General features: G+C 33.7%; 1 protein-coding gene across 3 annotated transcripts in view; it reads right to left on the reverse strand.

Moving 5' to 3' along the window:
• Positions 1-7332: 7332 nt before the first annotated feature.
• Alkbh8 (alkB homolog 8, tRNA methyltransferase) overlaps positions 7333-27454 on the reverse strand; it is a 50871-nt gene continuing 30749 nt past the window's right edge. For all 3 annotated transcript variants that reach the window (XM_071616667.1, XM_071616668.1, XM_027930590.2), the window contains exons 9-12: positions 20371-20522; positions 18079-18335; positions 14091-14240; positions 7333-8197 (exon numbers count right to left, since the gene is read on the reverse strand). In XM_071616667.1, coding sequence (XP_071472768.1) covers positions 7655-8197; positions 14091-14240; positions 18079-18335; positions 20371-20522 — 1102 coding nt within the window. In that variant the 3' untranslated portion in view covers positions 7333-7654. The remainder of the gene's footprint in view (positions 8198-14090; positions 14241-18078; positions 18336-20370; positions 20523-27454) is intronic.

Here is a 27454-nt window from a genome sequence, read left to right on the forward strand (position 1 = left end):
AGTTACTATACAACATTATATAGATAAGCAAATAACTCCTGATTGTTCCTGGGCTGGGACAAACTATGAATAAACTACAAAAACCAAATAATGAAACCATAGGTTTGACTATAAGGGCATAGTTAGATCTGATTGGCAGCATAAAAGGACGTTTAGGTTGTCTTTAGCACCTAGACCAATGAATTAGTAATACCACTTAACTCTTGGTAATAAATTACAGTCTATTTCTGCCACTTAAAAAATAATCCTTTGCTCCTGGGTGAATGTCCCCTTGACTTCCATTTTATTTTTCATGGTATTTATCACTATGTGGCATGTAGTATTTATTTATTTATTTGCTTATTGTCTTGAGAAGGTAACCTCCATAAAGGCAAGGGCTTTTTTCTTTCTTATTTGTCCATTATGATGCTGTAATTGATCCCAGGAATTTAATACTGGATACTCAAAACAGATCAGGACTCAGGAGATCTTATATAATAAGGGGAAAAGATCTCAAGCACCACAGTCACAGCAGCAACTGGAATCATAAGCCAGAATGGTCCTTCCATAAATTCAGTAAAGCAATAAAAGAATTAAAGGAATCCCCATTCTTGGGAAGACTGGGGATATCAGGGTGCAGAGAGTTTAGAGATCAGAGTCACTGACTGAAAAAAACAATAAGTACGCTACACAATATCCATGTATGGGAAAGAAGTCACTATCTCTCTCCCAGTGGCCTGGGTGGAGAACAGCAGAAGGAACCTGCAGCTCAGGGGTCGATAGCTAGGGGAGCAATTACTAGCAGACCTAAGTCTGGCTTGAAAAACAAGTCAGGCAAACCCAAGCTGTGTGACAGAGGGTGTGCCTAAGTGACCAGGAAAAAATCAAGCATGGAGGTTTACATAGAATACTAGTCATGGAAATTCACCTGACTTTCCCCTCACCTTTCAATCTAGCAGCTTGCAGAACAGGATGGGAGAGAAGTAATAGACCAGGAATTCAAAAGGGCAGAGTCGGGGAGAGACTGAGTTCGGGGTGACTGAATCAGAGACCAGGAAGCATGGGGTCCACAAGTGAAGTAATAGGCTAAGAACAGGCTCCTATACCACATGAGTGAAACCCAAAGGAGATTCCTGGGGTGCAGTCTTCCAGCATGGACTGGCAATTGCTGGGCCCTGGAGGTGTATTGCTTTAAAATCTCCAGACCAGCTGACACCCAGCAAGAGACTGGAGCATACCTAAACTTACATCCTGACCCCAGGAACCCTGCCTCCAGGACTAACGCTCTCACCCTAGCAAGCCCACCCATCCTTTGGGTGGAGTTAGCATTATATACCAGACAACCCCACCTACCTGCTGAGAAGGAAACCCGAGAAACTTTTGAACTCCAATGGAAAAATTGTTGAATTTTTTATCAAGATTTATTTTTTTAATCTCCTTTTTAAAATTTTTTTAAATCATTTTTTTTAGAGAGAATTCTTTAATATTTATTTTTTTAGTATTCAGCGGACACAACATCTTTGTTTGTATGTGGTGCTGAGGATCGAACCCGGGCCGCACGCATGCCAGGCAAGCGCACTACCGCTTGAGCCACATCCCCAGCCCCTCCTTTTTTTAAAATCTCTCACATTTCTACCATTTCTGAAACCAAGTATTTTTCATGCATCAGTTTATTGATGACTGGGATGTCTGAGTAGTATATTATAATTTTGTTGTGTATTATTTTACTTTTTTCTTTCTATTTTTAATTTTTTACATTATATATATATTTCCTCTCACTTATCTGTTTCCCTGGATTCTCTTTCTCTCTTTTCTCCTACTAACAGCCAATCTCTATAAATCCATCTTTCACACTTCCTATAATTTTTAAATTCTCTCCTCCTTTCTCATAAACATCACACCCTATACCACTTCTATTCTCACTTTGTCCACCATTTGAAATTTTAAATTCTTTTGCAAACTTACTGTTTATATTGTATACAATAATTGAACACATCCTTTCTGTTTATTACGACAAAACTGTAACATCTTAGTAGGAGCTGTATTATTATTTGCATTGGGTGCTGTTATTATTTGTCTCCCTATTAAAGGCGAGGTTCTGGAAACCTTCAGGGACACTATAAATCTACAGGGTAGAAACTGTACTGCCTGAGAATCACACTGCAAGATGAGTTAGACACACAAACAACATTAAAAACAAGGTAGGGGCTGGGATTGTGGCTCAGAGGTGGAGTGCTCACCTAGTATTCATGAGGTAGTGAATTCAATACTTAGCATCACATAAAAATAAAATAGATGTATTGTGTCAACGTACAACTAAAAAATAAATGCAAAAAAAAAACAAGGGAACAAATCACCCAAACAAACCAAGATGCTCCAATAATAGAATCCATTGACAACACAGTAGAAGAAATGACAGAGAAGGAGTTTAGAATGTACACAGTTAAACTGATCCACAACATAAAGGACAATGTAAGAAATAAAATCGGAGATACAATTCAGGAAGTGAAAGATCATTTCAATAAAGATATAGAGATTCTGAAAAGAAATCATGCAGAAATCCTCAAAGTGAAGGAATCAATAATCCAAATTAAAAATTCAATGAAAGGCATCACCAACAGACCACAGGGAAGACAGAATCTCAAGCAATGAAGACAAAATATGTAATCTTGAAAATAAAGTTGACCATGGAGAGAAGTAGTTAAGAAACCATGAACAGAACTCCCAACAATTATGGGATAACATCAAAAGACCAAATTTAAGACTTATTGGGATAGATGAAGGTGTGGAGGTACAAACCAATAAAATAATATCAGAAAATTTCCCAAAGAATAAAATGGAAAATCAAATATTAGAGTCTTATAGGATCCCAAATATACAAAATTACTACAGACTCACACCAAGGCACATTATAATGAAAATGTCTAAAAATAGAGAAGAAGGGTAGAATTTTAAAGGCTGCAAGAGAAAATATCAGAGTACATTTAGGGGGAAACCAATTTGGATCTCATCTGATTTCTCAGCCCAGACCCTCAAAGCTGGGCAGTCTTGTATTCCAAGCTCTGAAAGAAAATGGATGCCAACCAATAATTTTATCCAGCAAAAATAAGCTTCAGATTAGAAGATGAAATAAAAAAACTTCTATGATAAACAAAAATTAAAAGAATTCACAACTAGAAAGCCTGCACTATACAACTTCTCAACAAAAAAGATGAAATGGATTAAAAAAAAAAAGTGAAAACTAGCAAAGGGAGAAACAACACTGAAGAAATAGTTAATCAAAGGAGAAACTAATTCAAATTACAACCCAGAAATAAACCAAAATGACTCATACCTCAATAATAACCTTGAACTTTAATGGCCTAAACCCATCAATCCATAGACATAGACTGGCAGATTGGATTAAAAAACAAGACCCAACTATATGCTGTCTCCAAAAGACTCACCTGATGGGCAAAGACATCCACAGACTGAAGTGAAAGGATGGGAAAAATCATATCATTTACATGAACTCTGTAAATAAGCAGGAGTTTCTATCCCCATATCAGATAAGTGGACTTCAAACCAAAGTTAATCAGAAGGGTCAAAGAAGGACATTTCATAATGTTTAAAAGAATTGTACATCAATAAGACATAACGATTATAAATATCTATGCCCCAAACATGGAGAATCTAAATACAACAAGCTAACCCTTCTCAATTTTAAAAATCAAACAGACCACAACACAATAATACTGAGTGACTTTCACACACCTCTCTCAACACTGGATAGATCCTCCAGACAAAAACTAAATAAACTATAGAACTAAATAATACAATCAATAATTGATGTAACAGACATATAGAATATTTCTCATCCATCAATGAATGAATAAGACTTCTCAGCAGTACATGGATCCTTTTCTAAAACAGATCCTATCTTAGGCCACAAAGCAACTCCTAGAAAATACAAAAGAAAAAAAAAAAAACCCAGAGATAATACCTTACATTCTATCAGATCATAATGGAGTGAAATTAGAAATCAACGATAAAATAAAAAATAGAAGATACTCCTAACACCTGGAGGACTAAATGATATTCTAATGAATGAGGAATGGATAGCAGAACAAATCGGGGATGAAATAAAACTATACTTAGAAGTAAGTGAGAATTGCAACATAACATCAAAATCTCTGGGATACTATGAAGGCAGTGAGGAAAGATTATTGCATTGAGCTTATTCATTAAAAGAAAAAAGTCAATAAAAATATAACTTAACATTACATCTCAAATTCCAAGAAAAAGAACAAATCAACACCCAAAGCAGAAGACAGGAAATAATTAAAATCAGAGCTGAAATCAACAAAATTGAAACAAAAGAAACAATTCAAAAAACTGACAAAACAAAAAGTTGGTTCTTTGAAAAAAATAAATAAAATTGATAAACCCCTAGCTATGCTAACGAAGAGAAAATTCAAATTACTAAAATTTGTGATGAAAAAGGAAATATCACAATGGACGCTACTGAAATACAGAAGATAATCAAAAACTATTTTGAAAATTTATACTCCAATAAAACAGAAAATCTTGAAGACATTGACAAATTTATAGAGACATGTGACCTACCCAAACTGAATTAGGAGGACTTAACACACTTTAAACAGATCAATTTCAAGCAATAAAATAAAAGACACCATCAAAAGCCTACTAAGAAAAGCTCCGGACCAGATGGATTCTCAGTCAAGTTCTAAAAGACCTTCAAAGAAGAATTAACACCAATACTTCTCAAATTATTCCATGAAATACAAAGCTTCAGACCAATATCCCTGATGAACATAGATGCAAAAATTCTCAATAAAATTCTGGCAAACTGCGTACGTAAACGTATTAAAAAGATAGTGCACCATGATCAAGTGGGGTTGATTCCAGGGATGCAAAGCTAGTTCAACATATGGAAATCAATAAACATAATTCAGCACATCAATAGACTTAAAGACAAGAATCATATAATTATCTCAGTAGATGCAGAAAATGCATTTGACAAAATACAACACCCACCCCTACATGTTCAAAACACTAGAAAAACTAGGATAGTAGGAATATACCTCAAACATTGTAAAAGCTATCTATGCTAAACCCAAGGGCAACATCATTCTAAATGGAGAAAAAATTGAAAGCATTCCCTTTAAGAACTGGAACAAGACAAGAATTTTCACCACTTTTATTCAACATCGTCCTTGAAACTCTGGCTAGAGCAATTAGAAGGAAGAAATTAAAGGGATACAAATAGGAAAAGAAGAACTCAAACTAGTATCACTATTTGCCAACAACATGATTCTGTATTTAGAAGATCCAAAAACTTCCACCAGAAAACTTCTAGAATAAATGAATTCAGCAAAGTAGCAGGATACAAAATCAACACCCACAAATAAAATGTACCTCTATACATCAGTGATGAATCCATTGAAAGAGAAATTAGGAAAACTATCCAATTCAAAATAGCCTCAAAAAATTTTCTGGGAATCAATCTAACAAAAAACATGGAAGATTTCTACAGTGAAAACTTAGAATTCTAAAGAAAGAAATTAAAGAAGAACTTAGAAGATGGAAAGATCTCCCATGTTCTTGGATAGGCAGAATTAACATTGTCAAAATGGTCATACTACCAAAAGCATTACAAAGATTTAATGCAATTCCTATTAAAATCCCAATAACATTCTTCATAGAAATACAAAAAGCAATCATGAAATTCATTTGGAAAAATAAGAGATCCAGAATAGCCAAAGCAATACTTAGCAAGAAAAGTAAAATAGGAGGCATCACAATAAAAGACCTTAAATTATGTTACAGAGCTATTGTAACAATAACAAAAAAAGAAAAAGAAAAAAAAAAAACATGGCATTGGCACCAAAACCGACACACAGACCAAAGGTATAGAATAGAAGACACAGAGACAAACCCATATAAATATAGTTATCTCGTACTAGACAAAGGCATACATTGAAGGAAAGACAGCATCTTCAACAAATGGTGCTGGGAAAACTGGAAATCCGTATGCAACAAAATAAAATTAAACCGCTATCTCTCACTCAACTGAAAGTAGATCAAGGACCCAGGAATTAAGACAAGAGACCCTGAACCTAACAGAAGAAAAAGTAGGCCTAAATCTTCACCAAGTTAGATTAGGACCTGACTTCCTTAACAAGATTTCTAAAGTGCAAGAAATAAAATAAAAATAATAATAAATGGGATGTATTCAAACTAAAAAGCTTCTTCTCAGCAAAACAATCACTAAGGTAAAAAGAGAGCCTACAGTGTGGGAGCAAATTTTTACCACATGCATATCAGATACAGCACTAATCTCCAGGATATATAAAAAACTCAAAAAACTTAATACCAAAAAAACCCAAACAACCCAATTAATAAATGGGCTAAGGAACTGAACAGAGACACTTCACAAAAGAAGAAATACAATAAATTGACAAACATATGAAAAAAATGTTCATATCTCTAGCAATTAGAGAAATGCAAATCAAAACTACTAAGATTTCATCTCACTCCATTCAGAATGGCAATTATCAAGAATGCAAGCAAAAATAAATGTTGGCGAGGATGTGGAAAAAAAGGTACACTGATACATTGCTGATAGGACTGCAAATTGGCACAACTATGGAAATTCCTCAGAAAACTTGGAATGGAACCACCATTTGACCCAGTTATCCCACTTCTTGGCTTAAACTCAAAGGACTTCAAATCTATGCATACTACAGAGATGCTGCCACATCAATGTTTATAGCAGCTCAACTCACAATAGCTAGACTATGGAACCAGCCTAGGTGCCCTTCAACAGATAAATGAATAAAGAAAATTTAGTGTATACACACAATGGAATATTACTCAGCTTTAAAGAAAAGTGAAATTTGGCATTTGCTGCTAAATGGATGGAACTGGAGAGTATCATACTAAGTGAAGTAGGCCAATCCCAAAGAACCAAAGGCCAAATGTTTTCTCTGATATGCAGAAGCTAATTCATAATAAGGGGAAATGTTAGGGAAGAATAGAGGTACTTTGGATTAGACAGAGGCAAATGAAGGGAAGGGGAATGGATAAAGAAAAATAATAGAATGAATTGGACATTATCCTATGTGCATTTATGATTACACTACCTGTGTAATTCCACATCATGTACAAGCAGACAAATGAGAAGTTATACTCCATTTTATGTATGATGTGTCCAAATGAGTGCTACCATCATGTATAATTAGAACAAATTTAAAAAAAAAGAACTGTAGATAAAACTTAAGATAATTTTCTATTGACCAAGAATAGTTTCTTTATTAAAATATTATATAATTACTTCAATAAGATTCAACATAATTCAGGTTCTTTAATAACATTTATAATAAAATATCATCTTCAAATTGCTGTACTCTTACATGAGAATCTCAAATACTTCGCAAATTACTTGAATCACTTTTAAACACCATCCTGAGTAGGGATGTAGGAAGAGCCTACATTTATGAAGTCAAAGTAGCAGATCAAATGTTTCCTAAGCAATCTCTATTTCCAAATTTCTCTCAGGATTTCTCCTTTGGTACTTCACCACAAGTTTTCGCTTTAATTAAAAGGACAATTAATTTAGTCTCCTTTTTTTTTTAAAGTTTATTCTCTACATAAAATATGTTCACATAAATATTCAGATCTTCTGAAGAATCACACACCAGTTTCCTTGATCATAGTAGCTTTGCAGAATGCTGACATTACTCAAAGTCTGGCAGGCAGCTTCCAATTCTCCATCACAGAACACATGATAGTAACGATGGAACACAGAACCTGGGTCATGAGATCTTATTGGACCAAATGGCTCAACAGGTTTGTCTTTACCAAGGTTTCCTTTAAGGTGCCAGGGAACCAGTACATCTTGAGAATGAAAAGTAGTCCTGTTGGTGTGTATAGGCAGCTCAGAATTAGTGACTTTCCTTGAATTGCATCCTCCCTCCTGAATGGAGGGGACAGAAGCTGCTGAGTCTTGACTGTTCGCATTAGGCATTTGCTCCACAAGCTGCCTTTGCACAGATGGATCACTGATCTCTTTCTTTCCTTGGCTAATTTTGTTTTCTTTAAGATATTTGGACTTCTGGTTATTATATTCTTGTTCCATTGCCCAGACATAAATGAGTGCCTTCCCTCCAGGTCTCAAGAGTCGAACAAGTTCTTGGAGAGCTGCCACTCTACGCTCCTAAAAAACAAACAAACCACACATGCACACATTGTCATTTAAGAACCTGGAGGAGACATAGAGTGGAAATGTAAAAATAAAACTAACTGTAGGCCTGTTTTCAACTACAATGATCAGTAAGAAAATCTAACAAAATGTTTTATATAAACACAAAAAAGATAAAAAGGAAGGGGCATTTTGTTCTGTGCCTTTTGTTAATTTCCCCCATGACTTTCCTTAATTGGCTGGACACATGGAAACAACAGATTTAGAGTTACAAGTGGTAATATGAGGCACTTTTAGGGGAATCATTACATTTATATTTACAAAATATCACCCAAGATAGATTATAGAGACTTCTACTTACAGTCTTGATGAAATAGTTTGTATTAATTCTCCCACTGAAAATAATCACAAAGGCTGGATGAAATACAGGTTGATTAGCTCCTATCTGAAATGCTTGGGACCAGATTTTTGGATTCTGAAATATTTTCATATATATAATGAAGTGTCTTGAGGATGAAGCCCAAGCCTAAATACGAAATTCATTTAGGTTTCATATAGTCTTTATACACATAGCCTGAAGGCAATTTTATATGATACTTTTAGTGTGCCTTGTATCATGTCAGCAACCCATCATGTGAAGTCTGGTGTGGAGTGGCATCATGTTAGTGTTCAAACATTTCAAGTTTTGGAGCATTTCTGATTTTTAGATTAGGGATGCTCATCTACACATAAAACAGCTACTTAAAGGTACTGAAGATCAACTCTGGAAGGTGGACCTGATGGGCTATAATCCCTCAGAGAATTTGATAATTCACAGGGTGGGAGAATAAAATATAATCAGAAAGCAGAAATCTCACTGGCCTGAGGAAATAAGGCTTGGAATACAGGGAAGTTAAAGCAGATGAGAATTGGGAGACAGAATCATAGGTAAAGGAACTGCTAGGAAGTGATTCTGAAAATCTATATGCAAACTCCTCTAGAAGGACTTACAAATTCCTAAGTTGCATGAGCACTGGGTGAAATTCCAAGAACTCAGCAGAAAGGCAGCTAGGAAATTAAAAAGCTAAACAGAATTTAAGTAGCCAAACAAGGCTAGAGAGAAAGTCAATGGATTTCACAGTCCACCATGGGGTAATGATCTTGGAATATAACCCAGGCTTTTGCTTGAGACCAAGAAGGGCCATATTCTAGAAAGGGAGAAGGGGGGAAAAAAAGGTATAAATCAGCTCCAGTGAAGCATAAAACCAATCCTTTACAGAATTAAAGTGATCTGCTTATATTTATCAGCTTGCCATAATTTAATCCTTTTTGGAGAAAGATAAAATATCCAAATCTTTTAATACAAAATGTCCAGCATCCAATAAAAAATTATAAGGTATGTTAAAATCAATCATGACCAAATGACTGAAAATCAGAGCAAAAGAAGACCATAGAAGTAAACCCCCAAAGACTTCAAAATTACTGTGGTTAATACATTCATAAAAATAGAAAGAAGGAACTTCAGTAAAGACATAAAATACATTAAAATATATTAAGAAGTCAGACAAAAATTCTATAACAGAAAAAAGCAATAGATTATTTAACAGCAAATTAGATACACTGCAACAAAGAATTATTGAATTAGAATTCAGACTAGAACAAATTTCCCAGATTAAAACACAGGGATAGAAAACATAGAAATATTATCATTCTAGAATTCAAGCCTAGTTATAATCTTTTTTAAAATAAAGACAAAATATAAAGATTTCATATTTGCAAAACGTGAGAAAGTTTGTCATCAATATACCTATACTTAAAAAAAATAAGGATTCTTCAAGCAATAGAAATCTAAACCCTCTAAAACTTTGGTTAATCAGAGTCTCACAATGTTAGGAAGGGTAAACATACCAACTGAAGGTAGACAATAAGGTCATGGAAACATACTACAATGCCTATGTCAACCACTGAAAAAATAGCATCTAACCAGCAAACTTACAGAGGAGGAAAAATATAATAATAAACTGCATTAAGGTTATAAGGCTAGCAAACAAAAGAACTGAGACTGGAAATGTTTACAAATATGCGTGTGCTCTTTGATAAAAAGAAATTGATCTTACTGATTCCTTAGCCTCAGATAATGTCAAATTGTCAAAGTAACACACAATTCTAACATGCAATGGGTTATTCATAATGGTCCAAAAGCCCAAGAAATAACCTCAGATTATATGTTAAAAGAGGAGGAAGCACCTTTAGCATGAATAATTTATAGAGTTAATAGAAGAAAACTGTGAGAATTTTTCCAGGGTGGGTCTAGGAGTTGGGAAATATTGTGAAATCAAGCTGAAAATACAAGATGAGATCATTTTATTGAATATAAAATAAAACAATAACATTTACTGAGCTCTTACAACATACAAGACACTAAGATAGGAATTTATGCATTGTTTCATTTATTCTGACAACAACCTTATGAGATAGGCTATTGTCATCTTATTTTACAGATGAGCAACCTAAGTATTCAATCTGCCAAAGACCCATAATGGATTAAAAATGACATATACTGGGATCAGGCAGGAAAGAAAACTAAAGTGGTGAAGGAATGAAGTAGAGGGCAATAGAATTCTTCTACTAAAACTTCAATGCTCTTATTGTCTCCAGATACTTGGACTGTCAAAATAGACTTTCTATATTCAGTCTTGCCTCCTATCTTAAACCACCTTCCACAGTGCTCTAAGAATGATCCCTATATGGCATATATCTGATCAAGGCACTACCATTTGTAAAATCTTTCAATGTCTCTAAAAATCAAAATCACTACTAAGGCACTCAATCAGCAACATAAAATCCAAACCAACCAACACATAAATCAGTGTTACCTCCTCCACTTGACTATGAACTCTATGAATGCAGAGACTTGGACTTCACCATTTGTATTCCCAGGCACTTGTTTAATACCAGCATATAACTAATTTTCAATGAATTAGTTTTTATCGTGGTAAAAAAACACATGATGTATAATTTGCCATTTTAATCATTTTAAGTGTACACAAATTAGTGATGTTAATTACACTTACACTGTTGTATAACCATCATCACTGTCCATCACCAAACTGAAACTCAAACCAAACTGAAACTCTATACAAGGTAAACAATAACTCCCCATTCTAACTTCCCCAGCATCTGAGAATCACTGTAGTACTTTCTGTCTCTATGAATTTAACTTTTCTAGGTACTGCATGTAAGTACTTCAAAATATTTTTCCATTTCTGTCTGGCTTATTTCACTTAGTATAATGTCCTTAAGGTTCAGTTACATTGTAGCATGTATCAGAATTTCCTTCCCTTTTCAATCTGAATAATATTCAATATTCCACTATATGTATATAGATTACATTTTGTTCACACAGTCATCCATCAATGGATATCTGAGCTGTTTCCACATTTTGGATATAGTGAATAATGGCTCTATGGACATGGGTGTACAAATATTGCAAGTCTATATGCTTTCAGTTTTGGGGGGAATGGCTATTTATCTAGAAGTAGAATTGCTGGATCATATGGTATTTCTGTGTTTAACTTTCTGAGGAACTGCCACAATGTTTTCCCCAGTGGCTACACTATTTTGTTTTTACCAGCAATGCAGAAGGGCTCTAATTTCTCTACATCCTTGCTAACACTAGTTATTTTCTATATTTCTGGTAATAGCTATCCTAATGTGTGTGAATTGCTACTGCGCTGTAGTTTTGATTTGCACTTTCCTAATGTTTCATGATGTTGAGCACTTTTCCATGTGCTTATTGGCCATGGAAAATACCTATTTAAATCCTTCATCTTTTTTCCATTGGGTTGTTTGTCGCTTTGTCATCACATTTTAGGAGTTCTGCATATATTTTAGATATTAATTCCCTATCAGACACAATTTGTAAATATTATTTTCCATTCCATGGGATGCATCTTCTCTCTCTTGATAAGTGTTGTTGATGCACATAAGTTTTAATTTTGACAAAGTCCAGTTTCTCTATTTTTTTCATTTGTTGCCCATGTTCTTAGAACCATAACCAAGAAATCATTACTAAACTCAATGTCACAGAACTTTTCTTTTATATTTTCTCCTATGTTTTCTTCTTAGAGTTTTATAGTTTGGGCTCTTATAGGACTTGGATCCAACTTGATTCTTTTGTACGTGGTCAATGAATGAATTTTAAATAGATAACAAGAGATATGGAGAGAAAGGTGAATGTGACAAATTTCTAAGGAGATAGGGGAAGGGTCCAACATATACATGCAATTACAAAAAAATGGATACAGATATTACCTGTGTATTTTACTTTCTTTCATACTTTGAAGATAGTCCTCTTTCACAGAGTAAGCTGTGGCTGAAGGAACTAAAGTGTGCCAAACATTTCTTCCAAATGAAGGGGATTTTTTAAAATTCACAGGTATAACTGTTGCTCACAAGCCTTTATCTGTTTGCAGTAATTCTTCTAATTCTTTTAAGATAGTCCTCTTACCCTGTTTGCTGCAGTCCAGCAGAATCTCCCGGTTACTATTAAAAAATAAAGAGCTAACAATTGAAGAGACAAATGTCATAGAGGTTTTTCTGATTTGTTTTGAAATCAGGTAAGGATGTAAAGTCTACTGAATCTGCCAGAGACCCATAATGTAAGCTATATGGTTCTTGTTTCTATCAGGGGAGGAACTACTGATGCTTACAAAATATACAAAAAATAAGCTTTTTTTTCCCTTTAAGTAAAACATAAAATATTAAATTCATTTATTTAAAACTTAAGAAGATTTTGTTTGTTTTTAATATTTTTACTTTTTAAAACATTTTTAGCCATATTTTTATTGGTACATGATAGTGGGATTCAGTGTTAACATATTTGTATAGGCACACACATGATATAACAATAGGATTTGGCCAATACAATTTCTCAGGATTTTCCCTTTCTTACTCCTCCTCTCTCCTCCTGATCACTTACCTCTATGTTACTATCTCCCTTTGACTTTCCTGATATCCCCCTTCCCAACTTTCTTTTCCTTTTTTCTCTCTAGGTTCCACATATGAGAAAACATAAGACCCTGGACTTTCGGAACCTTTGCTTATTTTGCTTAACATAATGTTCTCAAGTTCCATCCATTTTCCTGCAAATGACATAGTTTCAATCTTCTTTATGGCTGAACAAAACGCTAATATACCACATTTTCTTTATCTATTCATCCACTGATGGAAACCGGGGCTGGCTCCATAATTTGCCTATTGTGAATTGTGCTGCTATAAACATGGGTACCCATATGTCACTATAATATAATGACCTTAATTCTTTAAGATAAATACCAAGTAGTAGTATAATTGGGTCATATGGTGGTTCTATTCCTAATGTGTGTGAACTGCTACTTCTTTTGAGGAACCTCCATACTGATTTCCATAAAGGTTGTACAAATCTCAATCTCACATACAATGTAAAAGTGAAAAATTAAAAACATTTTAAGAGTTAACATACTAGTACAGATTTCTGAAGAACGGTGTAGGCTGAGAAAGACAAATGGAAAAGAGAGAGAAGAGACTCAAGAACCTGAGGAGTGATATAAACTCATGAAGCCTAGTCTCAACGTCTCTTCCAACTAAAATTCTGGGACTCTGTGGGTCTGAAGGAAGGCATTTAGAAATGAATGGCGACCTGGGTAGAAAAAGGCTATAATATACAGCAATAGTAGCATAGAGTCCCATTAAGCCTCTGTTTAAGTAACCAGAACTCCGATGTAGCCTTATCTTTGTCACACATGCTCTCTTCAATGAGGATGGATTATGTAGTGGAAAAAGATGAGAAGCTAAAATAGGGTCCAACATCAATAAGTTAATGAAGTTTTGTTGCCACTTACTGACAAAAATCTTGGAGAAAGAAAAACATATTTTTTAAAATACTTACTGCTGTTGAAAAATGGTGAATAACAGCAACGGAGATGCAGGCATCACAAGACCCACTGCGAACTGGAATAGCCAACGCATCACATACAAAGGCCTGAAGATGCTTCTCTCTACAAATGTCCACAAGGCTTTGGCTACGATCACAACCAATCTTTAAGAGAAAAAAGTTCATAATGTTTTGTTTGAATTTTAAAAGAAATTAAGAGCTATGGGTTTATTCCATACCTTAAAGTCATTAAATAGATTTCATATTTATCGTGAAATGGTCTCAGACCATGATATTTCCAATTCAGATAGTCAGCACAAAGTCAGAATATATAATGCTCATGATAACATTTATTATCTTAACAAATATCAAACAGAACTCAAATTAGTGAATAAAAACAAAATGACTAAAAAAAATGACGGCAATGAAAATGGGAGGTCCAAATTTGCACCTAATTGATCACCATTCAGAATGTTCATCTTTCTGTAACATTACATATAAAAATCAAAACTGTCTCCAAAACATAGACATTTTAGACTTTTAGGGGAGCTACAAAGAACATGATCTAAGGTATCTTTCATTACTATATATATGGTGATAATCTAGATAGCAGGAGGATGGGTGATTGTTTTTCTCTGCTTCTTTATACTTTTCAACATGTATTACTCTTTTTTTAAGAGAGAGAGAGAATTTTTTAATATTTATTTTTTAGTTTTCATCTTTATTTTATTTTTATGTGGTGCTGAGGTTCGAACCCAGCACCCGGTGCATGCCAGGTGAGCACGCTACCGCTTGAGCCACATCCCCAGCCCATGTATTACTTTTATAAGAAAATAAAATCCAAAAAAATCCATAAAGGTAAAATCACTTATTCTATATTTCAATTTTTTAATTTATTTTACTCTTCATTTTTTTCTGTTAAATATTTAGCCTTATCAAGAATAAAGTGCTGAATTCAAAACTTATAAAATGCTACTTAGTTAAATAAATCTTTTAGCATAACCAAGCCTTCTACCGGAATGTTGTTACTGAAGGCAGTTAGCAACATGCTTTCATGTTTCAAGTAAGGGAGGCTAAATGTGCCTTACACATGTCTGGTTCTGCAGAAAGTGTTCAGGGACTGGGACTTCCCATCTTCTCCCTAGTTTTGCTGTTGTTTTTGTATACAGTTTTGCTGTTTAATTCTATGAATATTATATATATGAATACTATATTCATATGAAATTTTAATACCAAAGATATACACACATATATATGGCAGTCTTAGAAAATGTTTACACTCACACACACACACACACACACACACACACATATATGCAGTCGCAATGTGCACATGTAAATTGAGAAAGGAAAATGGGAGGGGCATAAGAAATGTTAAATCACTAATAAATAATCATTCTCAGAAATCTCTTCTTAATCCAATCTCTATGAATGAGGAAAAGAATTGTAAAAGAAGATTTAATAAAAACAGAAGTGGCCAGCTCAAAATATTTACTCATGATCCTTGAGGTTCTCTCAGTCCTGAGAATAAAGAATATGAATTCTCATATCAAAATAATTCTTTAGCAATTAAATCACATTGCCTGCCATGCAGATCATATTTAATGAATTTGCTGAATTTCTAATAGGCATTTTAACAGCTTTTGTATTCTATCTCAGAGCTGCTTTAATTTGTGAAGTGGAATAAAAGGCACCAAGCTAGAGGTAAAGTACTGCAATTTTCTGTGAAATACTTAAAGATGGAAAAGTACTAAGGGGCTATTAATAACAGTGGCATAATTCCCAATTGTTTCCTTATCTGTTTAAGATCCATGCCTGACTTACTGCTTTTATTTATTTTTGCCAATATTCTCTGTCACCCAGCCAACAGTTACAATATCAATGTGTACACACACACACACACAAACACACACAGAAAGAGAGAGAGAGAGAGAATATTTTTGTGCTTGCTACCTTTTGTTACATTTAAATTCAGTTCACAGACTCAGAAGTTTCAATTATGCCCAATTCTGACAGCTAAACCTTACTTAGAGCCAACAGGAAAAAATCCAGCCTGCCTATAAAACAAATCCTCAGAGACAGGGCTCAATAGTCACTCAGAAGAGGAGAATTATTATTTGAGGACCACAGATAAAAACAGAACAAGAACAGCAGCCAAACAAAACAAGAGGAAATTTTCTCCTTCTTGTCAGGCTCTTAGGTCTGTTTGCTCATACCACTCCTTTTCACCAAGAAGAAACTGTGCAGCAAATTTTAGTAATAAAGCACCAGACCTATTATAGATTCCTCACTGACATGGCACTGACTCATACCTGGCTCACGACTTTCACATTTCCATTATTTTGCTGGGTTTCCCATATACGGTAGTCAAAACATCACAATTGTTTAACTTTTCTATTTTAAATTGATATAAGTTTTAATACCAAGGATAATGTCAAGTATTTGAAATTCTCCCTAATAATGTTACTTAATGACAACAACCAAAGAGAAAATGGCTTATTTTGCAAACACTCAACATACATTCAAGGTCTCTTTAACATATTTCTGTTAGACAAAGATCATGACACAAAAGTATGTATTGAAATTAAAGTATGTGATTTTTTACTCCTATATATATTTAATCTTCAACAAAACATTAAGTATACAACTCTGGAAGCATAGGTAAACACACACAAAAATTCAAGCTATTAATCAAGGGTGCAAATTAATATAAAAATTCCATTTTTCTCCTATTAAACTGATTGGGTTAAGATTTTCATAACCCGATAATTTCTTCTCTGAATATTCTAGCATTGTCTCACTTGTAAGCTTTTGAGGGCCACCTTTATATCCAAACCAAAACATTCCATCCCTGGCCCCCAAAAGCTCACAAATATCTCACAATGCGAAATACATGTAGTCTATTCCCAAGAGTGCCCACAGTCTCAACATTTCTGAGATTGCTCAAAGTTCAAGTCCAAAGCGGTCTCTGAGGCTTTAGGCAATCTCACATTGTAAGCTCCTGTAAAATTAAAAGCAATTTACAAATATCCAATATATAAAGTACTGAGTAAATATCTCCATTTACAAAAATAGGGACATAGAAAGCAGGAATGGGACCAAAGCAAGACTGAAATCCAGGTGGGCAAACAAGTTCTGTGTCAGGCATCTGGAGTACATGGCATGATGTCCTCTCCAAAGGGCTTTGGTAGTTCTACCCCGGTGACCTTATTTGTTGCAACACAACTGGCCTTTCTGTTGGATTCTTTCTGCTCCATTCTTGTAGCTTTCCTCAGCAGATGTTCCATGTTACTGGCATTTATTAATCTTGGGGGTTTCCATTGCAGCTTTGGTTTCTTCCTCCTATCTCCATGCTTTGCCCTCTCCGGGGGCTGCCCACTGGAATTTCAACCCTGTAGCACTTTGTTTGTCCTTCTAGACCTTCCTTTGCAATCTTGGTGGAAGCCTCCATGACCCCCTAACTCCAGCATCCTGCATTCTGCAGAACCAGCACCACATGGTTGTCACCAAGGTCTGTCACCATTTCAAGGAGCAGTAAAGCCTCCAGAGACCCTGGCTGCAGCAGCTTTCAAGTGTCTAGGTGGCTTATCATGTTGTAAGAGGCCCCCTGGTACAAGAAGGATTCCCCACTGGCCTCAGGAGAATTTTTACTTTTATTCTCTCAAGCTTTAGATGGGTGTGGTCTTGCCAGCTCCTGAGATGCCCTCAAGTCATCTTTCTTACTGTCCCTGTAGCATTTTTCAGTAGCGGTAATGTCTTTAACAACTACAACTTCCTTAGACCTAGTTTTACTTCTGCCTTTCAAGTCCACATTTTCCAAATCTTTTCCAAATACCATGCCCATAAATTTCTAGGGGAATTAAAAATGAAAGCAATAATTAATTTTCATTGTTTATCATCAGTTTTTTACAATGGCCTAAAAACAATGTATATCATGAGGAAGAAAGATAATGATAACCATTGCAAATACAGCAAAAAGAAAGTCAGAAGCAACATTACTTACCATGTATAACTCCTTATTGATGCCAAGATACTTCCCATTTCCACACCCAACATCGGCCACTATGGAACCACTTGGCAAAGCCTTCAAAAACTCCACTATCCGTGGCCATGGGGTATGTCTTGTACTGCTAAAGTGCCCAGCAATCTCTTCATAAACTCGATGTACATACGCTTGCTCTAGTTGTGAGGCTTCTTTATCACTCTCTGGAAATGAGGGAGGAGTCTCTTTCCTCTGACTGTCACAGACAGAAGAATAACCTAAAAGTAAAAATAAGGCAATACAAACCTTTCATCTTTATAAATGACTCAAAGTTATCAAGTTTTCTTAAAAGAAAATCAAAACAAATTTCAGAACTGGGTATACATAGGCTCTGACTTACCTGTTAAAAAACAAAAAAACAAAATTCTTCCCTGCAAGTCTAATTATATATTTGAGGAGTTCAATATAAAAAGAAGTGGGCAAATCTATTTACAAAAAAATATAAATATAATTCTGCATCTGCTTAAAGGGAACATTCTGTGGTTTTTCCCAGGAACTATTAAGATAACTAATACAAGCTTGGCCAGTGCACATATCCAATCATAAGCAAGAACATCTTACACTATAACTTAATGTACGCTGCTTAATGATATAAAGAAAAATAATGTACCAATGGTGCCAGTGACCTGATGTAACCTAATGATAACCTAAGATGGCAACTTAGACCAGCAGTCATTTTTGCCTCTGCATCTTACTTCTGTCTCCATTTGTTTCATTGCAGTTGAGCAAATGTTGGTCAAAGGATACCAAATTTCAGTTACATAGAGGAATAAGTCAAAGAAATCTATTTTACAACATGGTGACTATAGGTAATAACAATGTGTTGTATTTTTGAAAATTGCTAAAAGATTAGATTTAAAGTGCTCTCATCACACACACACACACACACACACAAAATTGTGTGTGATATAATTCATTTGCTAATTAGCCCAATTCAGCAACTCCATGATGTATACATATTCCAAAACATTATGTGGTACACAATACATACAATTTTTGTTATTGTAAAAACATCTGTAAACTGATTACCCAATTGAAGCTTCTTAGCACTTCCCTTACATTTGCATAAGAAAACTAGCATCTCTACAACTAGACTTTACTTGAGAAAAGAAACCTTGTCTTTCTTTCTTTCTTTCTTTCTCTCTCTCTCTCTCTTTCTTTTCTCTCTTTCTTTCTTTCTTTCTCCCTCTCTCTTTCTTTCTTTCTTTGATGAGTGCTAGATCCTTACCAAATAAAAATAAATATTTTTAATTTAAAAATTCACATTTTAAGACCCTTAGGACACTTTCAGCAAAATAGGCAAAAACTTGTTTTAAAGCTTCACTACCATCAAGATTATCAAACATAGAAGACTTCAAGTTTCTGTTAGGCTAACATCTTGTAGACATAATGAGGAGTCTTAATTCAAAATGTTTAAGATTATGATTAAATTCAAAAGCTACTGGTAGATACTACCCATAATTGAAACCCCCCAGATATAAAATGGATTCTATCACTGTTATTAAAAATTCTTATTTATAAAATGAAAAAAATCTCTGTAAAGTAAGTCCAAGAAAGCATGATGTACTTATGTAGACAATTCAAAACAGTATCCTCTTGACAAATTTTGTGCAGTTCCCTTTAGTCCCTTCTAGGTTTCCAAATAGACTAAGCCATAAACCAATGCTTATTCCCTATAGTAACCTACCATAAAGCAATTTGTCATCTCTAGCTTCCCTGTTGGATTAATAAAAAAAAAAAAGAAGAAGAAGAAATCTGACAAGCTATTTTCAACAAAAACCTATTTTTGTACAAGTGATATTTTACTGTCCCATAATTCTAATACTCTAAACTGTTACTTCAATAAATAAAGTATTTCTTGGCACTCAACTGCTTAAAAAACTAAGTATGGGGAAAATAAAGATCATAAGAAGAGGGGCTAGGACTAGTAGCTCAGTGGTAAAGCACTTGCCTGGCATGTGTGAGGCACTGGGTTCGATCCTCAGCACCACATAAAAATAAAGATATTGTATGTCCATCTACAACTAAAAAAATTTTTTTTAAAAAAAAGATCATAAGAAGAGTTCTTAACTTCAAAGAATACTCTAATGGAGGTGGTACAGAAAAGTATTCCAAAAGTAAAATACAAGGCAGAATACAGGAAATGCCATTATAAAAGCTATGGAAAAGCTATCCTAGGTACTGAGGGGACCTTAAAGGATTTCCATACTAGATTTACTCCATTTTACAGTAGAAATGAAATCATATACTTACTACAGTTACAAGGTGTGTGCCTCACTTTCCTAAATGTAAATGATGTTCGTATTCCCCTCTTGCTTAAAGTTAAGTCTCCAATATCACTGGTGATAATTCCACTTTTGTAATGCTCAGATGCTTGAACAGTATCAAATTTCCTGGGTGTGATTCTAAAAACAATAGGTAAAATAACTTACTTTATACTGCATTAAGAAAACCATTTTGGGTCTTTTAAAACTATTAAGGGAACAGAGCAAATCTATAAGAATATATTACATATATCTATTAGATTCCCAGATTTGTTAGACCCTATAGGAAAAGTAAAGAAACATAAATATTTAAGGAAGTTATTTTCAGAATAATAATACTGGAAGAATGTACAACTAAAACAAACATTCCAGGCAAAAATGAAATAACAAATATTCAATTAATAACAATTTTTTAAAAAACATATTGAAGGTTTGGGGATGGAGCTCAGTGATAGAATGCTGGCCTAGCATGCACTGGGTTCAATCCCCAGTATACCTCTCCCTCTCTTTCTCTCTTTCTCTCTCTCTCTCTCTCTCTCTCACACACACACACACATACACACACACACACACACAAAAGCAAATTAGGCAAAAAGGTAACAAATAGATGGTCAATTTAAATCTAATTTCAGTAATTACGTTAAATGTAAAATGACTAAAAACTCTAATTAAAGAACAAAGATTGCTTGCCTAGACTTGCAAAATTAAATCCAACTACATGCTAATTACAAAAAAATCTTAATTATCAGCATAAAGACTGGCTGAAAATAAAAAATACATATATAACATATAAAAATAAATATTTTGCATATACCAAACAAAACCAAAAGAAGAGTTATTTAGCTATACTAATCAGATAAAGCAGATTTTAAAGCAATATTACTAAAGATAAAAGGGGCATTTCATAATGGTCAATTCAACACAAAAATTCTAAAATCCTATATTTTCATAACAATTTTAAAACATGAAGCAAAAATTAAAAAAACAGGAAAAATATACAAATACATGACTATATCGGAGTTTTTGATACATTCTTCTCAGTAGCTGAAATCTAGTTTAGAGACATATTTTAACATCAAGAAACAACAGATAATAGAATCAAAAAAGTAGTGATTAACTCTTAAATTGCATAATATAAATAAGTAGAATAAAAATTGAAAAATGAAGAAAGAGAGAGGTACTACTTATTTTAGATTATTAGAAGTTTTAAAGAGGATCCTTGAAGTAAAGTCACACTTTTGAATGGGAAAAAAGGGATCAATTAGTAGGAAATAAAACTCTTTACAGCTCAATTATAGTAAAATGCACAGATAAGTGTACTGTTGAATAGGCTTTAACAAATGTATAATGCATGACAAATGTAACCAATATAGAATCAAGTATATTTCCATCACTCAAGGAAATTCCCTTTTGTTCTCTTACCCCACCTTAAAACCATCACTCTTCTGATTTCTATCAATACAGTTTTGCCTGTTCATGAATTTCATAAACAGTTAGTATCCATTCATTTAACATAATGATTTTGAGATTCATCCATGTTATGCTATGTATCAGTACCTTATTGCCTTTCTATTGCTAAACAATATTCTACTATATGAAAATAAAACAATCTATTTGTTCAAAATCCCCTGTTGCACATTTTGGTGTTCCCAGTTTGGGATCATTAAAAATAAAGCTTCTATAAACATTTTTATCCACATCACTTTTAGGTACATATTTTCATTACTCTTGGCTAAATACCTAGGAATGAAATTGGTAGGATCATAGACTAAGAGACTGCCAGTTTTCCTATGTGATCCCAACATTTTACACTTTAACAAGCAACGAATGATTTTCAGTTGCTTGACATTCTCACAAACACTTGATATTTCCTGAGTTTTCAATTTGAGCCATTTTTTTGAATGGCAAGTGGTATGAAATTGTTTTAACTTGCATTTTTCTGATGATTAATATTGTACATTATTTCATGTGTTCATTAGCCGCTCACAGATCTTTTTTCTTATGAAGGATCTGTTTAAGTCTTTTTCTCAATTTTTTTTCTTGTGTGTGTGTGTGTGTGTGTGTGTGTACAGCAGATATTTTCTCCCCATATGTGGCTGCCTTTACATTTTCTTAATGATAACTTTTGATGAGCAGAAGTGTTTAACTTTGATGAGGCCCAGTTTATTATGCTTTATCATGGTGTTCTGAAATCTTTCTTAAAAGGAAAAAAACATTGACTACTCCAAGGTTGCAAAAATATTCTCTCATATTGTCTTTTAGACATTTTATATTTTTTACTTTTATATTGAAATAGATGATCTACCTCAAATTAGTTTTTATTACTGGTATGAAATACTGAGGTTCATTTTATTTCCAATGGATACATAGCACCCATCTGGCAAATAAAAGAGACACTACTGAAATGGAAGCTCAGATAGACCTCAGTAAAATAATACTGGGTGATTTCAACACACCTCTCCCCCCAAAATAAGCCATCTACACAATAAACTCAGTAAAGAACTTATAGACCTGAAAAACATTATAAATCAAATATAAGTCAAATGAACTTAACAGACATCTATAGATGTCTAACCACAGCTGAATATACTTTCTCAGCAGCTCATGGAACCTTCTCCAAAACAGACCATATTTTAGGACACAAAGTAACTTTCAGCAAATACAAAAAAAAAAATTAATATGATTTCTTGCATCTTATGAGATCACGATGGAATGAAATTAGAATTCAATCCAACAAAATCCTATAGAAATTATATAAATACATGGAGATGAAGCAATACATTTTTGAATGATGAATGGGTAGTAGAAGAAAACAAGGGAGACATTAAAAATTCTTAAACTTAAATGAGAATAGTGATACAGCATATCAGAACCTCTGGACACTGTGAAGGCAGTCTAAAACAAAAGTTTATAGCTATGAATGTCTACATAAGAAAATCAGAAAGATCCCAAATAAACAATCTAATGATGCATCTCAAGGCCCTTCAAAAATAAGAACAAATGAGTTGCAAAACCAGTAGAAAGAAGGAAATTATTAAGATTAGAGATGAAGTTGAAAACGTAAAAAACAACACAAAGGCTGGGGTCATAAGGCTGGGGTCATGGCTCAGAGTAGAGCGTTAGCCTACCATGAAGGAGGCCCTGGGTTTGATCCTCAGCACCATATAAAAATAAAATAAAGATATTGTGTCTACCTATAACTAAAAAATAAATATTTTAAAACACAAAGGATCAATAAAAAAGAGTTATTTCTTTGAAAAGAAAAAACAAAGTTAATAAGTCCTTAGCCAAACTAACCAAAAGAAAAAAGACCCAAATTAATAAAAATTAGAGATGAAAAAGGAGAAATCACCACAGACATCACAGAAATCCAGTGGATCATTAGGGACTATTTTGAAAATGTATACTCTGATAAATTGGAAAAACCTAGAAAAAAATGGATATATTTCTAGACAAATATGATTTGACAAAATTGAATCAAAAGGACATAGAAAACCTAAACAGACCAATAACTTGTAATGAGATTGAAGCAATGAAAAAAAACTTTCCAAGACCAGGACCAGGTGGATTTTCAGTTGAATTCTACCAGACCTTTAAAACAGAACTAATGCCAGTATTCCTCAAATTATTCCATAAAATAGAAAGAGATATCACACTTTCAAATTCATTCTATAAAGCCAGTATCATACTCATACCAAAACCAGATAAGGACACATCAAGGAAAGAAAACTACAGATCAATAGCCCTGATGAACTTAGATACATAAATACTTAACAAAATATTAGCAAATCCTGTTAAATAACCTATTAAAAAGATTGTACATAATGACCAAGTTGGTTTTATTCCAGTCATGCAAGGATGGATTAACATATGCAAATCAATAAATGTAATTCATCACATAAATAGAATTAAAGACACTTAGTCTTCTCAATAAATGCAGAGACGGCCTTACACAAAATTCAGCACCCATTCATGATAAAAAAAAAAAAAACACTGAAGAAAAACGGAAGAGATGGAACCTGTCTCAACATCATAAAGGTTCTATATGAAAAACCCAAATTCAACCTCTTAGTAAAAGGGGAAAAACTAAAAGCATTTCCTTTAAAATCTGGAACAAGACAAGAATGTCTATTCTCACCACTCCTAGGTGAATAGTGCTAGAAATTCTAGCAAGAGCAATTAGGCAAGAGAAGGAAATACAAGGGATAAAAATAGGAAAGGAAGTCAAATTTGCAGATGTTATGGTCCTTTACTTAGACAATCCAAAAAACTGTACTAAAAGACTGTAAGAGCTAATAAATTTGGCAAAGTATCAGGTTATAAAATCAACATACAAAAATCAGTAGCTTTATCACAAGAATGGGATCCTAATTAGAATAAGTTATACTTCATGTATGTATAATATGTCAAAATATACTCTACTGTCATGTACAAAGAAAAATAAAAGAATAAATAAAATATACCTGAAAAAAAATCAATAGTTTTCCTATATACCAACAATGAATGCACTGAGAAAGAAATCAGGAAAATTCTATTCACAATAGCCTCAAAAAAATAAACAAATATAACCAAGGAGGTAAAAGACTTCTACAATGAAAATTACAGAACACTGAAGAAAAAAAATTGAAGACCTCAGGAGATGGAAAGACCTCCAATGTTTATGGGTAGGCAGAATTAATATTGTTAAAATGGTCATACTACCAAAATCATTACACAGACTCAATACAGTTCCCAATAAAAGACCAATGACAGTCTTCACAGAACTAGGAAAAACTGTCCTAAAATAATTTGGAAGAATTAAAAACCCAGACTAACCAAAGCAATTCACAGCCATAAAAGCAATGCTAGAGGCATCATAATACCTGACTTCAAATTATATTACAGAAATGTATAGTAACAAATATAGCATGGTATTGGCATAAAAACAAGACACACAGACCAATGGTACAAAATACAGGAGAGACAAACCCACACATCTACAATCATCTGATTCTTGACGAAAGTGCCAAAAACATACATTGGAGAAAAGACAGCTTTTTAAATAAATGCTGCCAGAAAAACTAGTTATCTATATGTAGAAGAATGAAACTAGACCCTTATCTTTCACTCTGCACAAAAATCAACTCGAAATGGATCAAAGACCTAGAAATTCGACCAGAAACTATGCAACTCCTAGAAGAAACCATAGTTAACACTCCAGCAGATAGGTACAGGTAACCACTTTCTCAGTAGGACCCCTAAAGCTCAGGAAATAATGCCAAGAGTTAATAAATGGGATGGCATCAAATTAAAATGCTTCTGTCCAGCAAAGGAACAATTAGGAATGTGAAGAAAGAATCTGCAGAATGGGAGAAAATCTTTGCTAGCTACTCTTTTGACAAAGGATTCATATCTAGAAAATCTAAAGAAATCAAAAAACTTAATATCAAAAATCAAATAAATCAATTAATAAGTGGGCAAATGAATTGAACAGATACTTCTCAAAAGAATAAATACAAATGGCCAACAAATAGATGAAAAAAACGTCCAGCATCATTATCAGTTACGGAAAGGCAAATCAAAACTACACTGAGATTTCATCTCACACTAGTCAGAATGGCAGTCATCAAGAATCCTGATTAGATTAATTAACAGATTAATTAATTAATAGATTCTGTCATGTAAAATTAAAAGAACAAATTAAAATTTAAAAATAAATTTTAAAAAAGAACACAAACAATAATAAATGCTGAAGAGGATATGGAGAAAAGAAATATTTTTACACTGTTGGTGTGACGGTAAATTAGTACAACCACTGTAGAAATCAGTATGGAGGCTCCTCAAAAGACTAGGCATGGAACGACCAAATGACCCAGCTAGACCACTTCTCAGTATACACTCTGAAGAATTAAGGCATCTTTCTACGGTGATACATGCATATCCATGTTTTAGCAGCACAATTCACAACAGTCAACTATGAACCAGCCTAGGTGTCCATCCATCAACAGATGAATGGATAAAGAAAATGTGGTATATACACAGTATGGTGTTTTAATCAGCCATAAAGAAGAATGAAATTATGTCATTTTGCAGGAAAATGGATGGAGCTAGAGACCATCAGTTAAGCAAAACAAGCCAAACTCAGAAGGTCAAAGATTGTATGTTTTCTCTAGTAATGTGAAAGCTAGAGAGGAAATAAGAAAGGTGTGGCGGAGGGCAGGGGTGTCTCGTGAAAATCAAAGGGAGATCAGTAAAGAAAGGGACCAAGAGAGGGAGAGGGGGAAGTGCTGGAAAGTGATATTGGCCAAATTATATTGTTAATATTGTGTATATTAAATATATTTTTAAGGGAAAAGGAGGGAAAGAGGAAGTACTGGGGACTGAAATGGAGACAAATAAATTCCATGCATGTAAAAATGAACCCACTATTATGCATAACCATAAGGCATTAATAAAAATATCTTTTAAAAAAGAGAATTAAAAAATGAAAACTAAAAGAGCTTGTGCTAAGGGCAATTTTTAAGAAGGAAAAGCAAGCAATCATTGCCTAAATATATGTTACTCTAATAGCTAAAAATATTAAAACTATGAGGTTGAACATGAGAATTTTTTATAAGATGAGTGTCTTGAAACTCTTTTTTTTGTTAACAAACTAAATCCCTCTCTTGGGGGTTAAGAAGTTCTCTATTACAGCACTTTTAAGTCAATTACTGAAGGCCAAATAGCTTTTAACTGCTTTTGATACCAATCTCAGATTTTTAGAGATAGGTAACCTCCATGTTAAAATAATGATTTCTTTACACATCACTAAAAATTTTTATTTTTCCCCATGCTCAAATTATAATCTAATTGGGAAAATATTCAATAAAAAGATAAAAACATTTTAAATAATAATCCAATATAATAGAAGAGGTAGTAGGAGACAACACAGTCCTCAGGAAAGTAAGGAATCAATTATTTCAAGCTAATATAGGAAAAGTTTTATAAATTAAAAAGGAAGCAAAAGTTGAGTGTAAACAGAGTAAATGGAAAGGAAAATGAAACATACTGTTCTGAGGGTTGACAGTGTGAGTGTGAAGGCACAGTATAAGTTC

The sequence above is a fragment of the Marmota flaviventris genome, chromosome 9 (assembly GCF_047511675.1).
Source record: "Marmota flaviventris isolate mMarFla1 chromosome 9, mMarFla1.hap1, whole genome shotgun sequence".
NCBI lineage: Eukaryota > Metazoa > Chordata > Mammalia > Rodentia > Sciuridae > Marmota > Marmota flaviventris.